The sequence below is a fragment of the Cyprinodon variegatus genome, unplaced genomic scaffold (genome assembly GCF_000732505.1).
Source record: "Cyprinodon variegatus isolate N-32 unplaced genomic scaffold, C_variegatus-1.0 Scaffold381, whole genome shotgun sequence".
In the NCBI taxonomy this organism is placed as follows: Eukaryota; Metazoa; Chordata; class Actinopteri; order Cyprinodontiformes; family Cyprinodontidae; genus Cyprinodon; species Cyprinodon variegatus.
Genome location: NW_015150834.1, coordinates 668,547 through 671,142, shown reverse-complemented (window position 1 = coordinate 671,142; position 2,596 = coordinate 668,547). Strand labels below are relative to the sequence as shown.

The following is a 2,596-nucleotide window of genomic DNA, read 5'->3' as shown; positions in this document are numbered from 1 at the left end:
ACAGATTCTTTTAATGGTTTCGATGCACTGCGACACAGGACCATGAAATAATTAAATGCACACTGAAATAATTATATATTTTTTTTTATTAAAATGAAGACGTATTTTATTAAATTAATGACACATTTATATTTTTAATTCCTTATTTATTTAATGAATTACACATTTAATTAATTGTTTATCGCTGTATTTATTTTTTAATTTTGGCACTTTTTATCCTCCATACTGTCAGACGTCAGCATGAAGAGTTTGGTATTTGTATCTCCAAACATGTAGGATTTATTTCAGGAAGTAACCTGCTGAGCGCTGCTTCGAGCCTGTGGCGCCCCCTTCAGGCCACTGTGCCAAAGTGATCAACACTTTTTGTTTATATTATTTTATTTATTTGATGCTTTGACTTGTTGGGCGTGCAGAGAGATAAACTGGTATAAAGTGACGATAAAGCTTATTCTGATTGAAAGAATGTTTTTTCTAATAACGAAAAAAATATTTTAACTGGTATTGTCTCCAAATGAGAAGGTGGATTGGTTTTCTGAGGATTTTTCGCCAGATGATCTCATTTATTGGCCGAAAAAAAACAAAATGAATTACTTACTTTTTTGTGTTTTTTTAAGCTTATGGCAATCTCACCTTGATTATATATATTTTTTAACGTGACTAAAGGAATATACGCCCTTAGAGGTAGTTAAAAGTCTATTTTTTTTACAAAACTAAAAGGTATAAACTCAAATCTGACATCTTGCAAATGCATACTGACTATGCGAACATTGTTCAGAGAAAAATATGGTTTTATTACCTCTGATCTTTTCATTAAGCTCACAAAGAGCATGACATCCTGATTGAATATATTTAGGTAATACCAATATGCAGGTCTGACCTCCATATAAGGTCAGAAAGTTCTGCTAACCTGGCTGAAAACCCGCAGGTTGTTCTGTGGGTCATTGTGTCCCAGCTGCAGCTCTTAAACGAAGCGAGTTCCTCTGTCTGCAGGCCAAGCCGAGCCGACTCCACTGCTCCCACTGCGATGAGACCTACAGCCTGCCCCAGAACGGAGCCATCAAGCTGTACAAGGAGCTCCGCTGTCCGCTGGACGACTTTGAGCTGGTGCTGTGGACGTCTGGCGCCCGAGGGAAGAGCTACCCGCTGTGTCCCTACTGCTTCAGCCACCCCCCCTTCAGGGACATGAAGAAAGGTANGCTGGTGCTGTGGACGTCTGGCGCCCGAGGGAAGAGCTACCCGCTGTGTCCCTACTGCTTCAGCCACCCCCCCTTCAGGGACATGAAGAAAGGTACTCCTACTGGTTCCCATTCCCACCCTGGTTCCCAATCCTTTTTATCTGATGTTTTCTGCATGTTGACCCTAGAACATGACCTTAGAATAAAGGCAGAACCAAGCGGTGGTTATATGACATCATGTCGTGTTTGAAACTGGAAAGAATTAGATTTTCTCTTCAACACTCAACTGGTTAATTTGAAGAAACATGGAGCCCATTTCTTGACAAATTTCAAAACTTACAATAATGCTCCAGCTTAAGTTAATTAATTTCCTTAAAATGTTTTCAATTTCTGTCAGGGAATGTAGTGTGTGGACCTACTGGGTAGTGACCTGGGTTTTTACTAATATGTCTGTGTTGGACAAATACTTCTTTGTATTTACAAACTGTATGTACAAAAAGAAAAGAAAATTCAATAAAAAGACAGTGATTAAAAGCTAAACTGCTATTAGAACCATCTTCTTCATAATTTGAAGAACCTCTGGTTTTAATCCCACCCATCCAGTCTCCACTCAGAGGAGCTGTTGACCCGAAAGTGAAAAATCTCAGCCTGATGGGTTTGATTCCAGCTAACCCTGTGGAATGTCAGCGTGCCTCAGAGCAAAGCACCTCTCCCTGTGTGTGTAGCTGTAGGTTAGAGTTAGCTTTGAGTGACCAGAACATCTTCTGAAAGTTTTCCTCTGTAGGATGAGTGCAGCGGTCCGATGCGAGGACCGTTGTGGCTGTAAAAGCTCTGCTGCGAGCTGATTGCTCTTTCCCTTCTGTTCCTACAGGTATGGGATGCAATGAATGCACCCATCCCTCCTGCCAGCATTCCCTCAACTCTCTGGGCATCGGCCAGTGCGTGGAGTGCGACAGCGGGGTTCTGGTGCTGGATCCCACCTCTGGGCCCAAATGGAGAATGGCCTGCAACAAGTGCAACGTGGTGGTGCACTTCTTTGAACACGCACACAAAGTACAGGTGGGAGGATTTATGGATGCTTAGAACTGATACACCGACTCAATGAGTGATGGGACTAGCTGCAAATATAAATTCAATTTCAATTCAGTTTATTTCTATAGCGCCAAATTCACAACACATGTCATCTCAAAGGAACTTTACAGTTCACCAGATCATTAAATCAAATTGATTCAAAGTTTTCTATCTAAGGAAAACCAGCTGATTGCATAGACTCATTGACTCTAAGGCAATCTCTCACACTAAGCATGCTTGTAGCGACAGTGGAGAGGAAAAACCAGAACCAGGCTCAGTGTGAGCGGCCATCTGCTGAGGCTGACTGGGGTTCGAGGAGACAGAAGCATAGATACAATAAGCAGCTGTAA

At 41.7% G+C, this 2,596-nt stretch overlaps 2 protein-coding genes across 2 annotated transcripts in view; one reads left to right on the top strand and one right to left on the bottom strand.

Annotated features, from left to right (window-relative positions):
- LOC107092440 (interleukin-17A-like) overlaps positions 1-2,596 on the bottom strand; it is a 57,390-nt gene that overhangs the window by 25,302 nt on the left and 29,492 nt on the right. The gene's annotated exons all lie outside the window — the stretch shown is intronic.
- Positions 1-2,596, top strand: part of top3b (topoisomerase (DNA) III beta) — a 23,278-nt gene that overhangs the window by 17,938 nt on the left and 2,744 nt on the right. Inside the window, 2 exon segments of the mRNA XM_015386921.1 lie at positions 916-1,192; positions 2,047-2,234. Coding sequence (XP_015242407.1) covers positions 916-1,192; positions 2,047-2,234 — 465 coding nt within the window.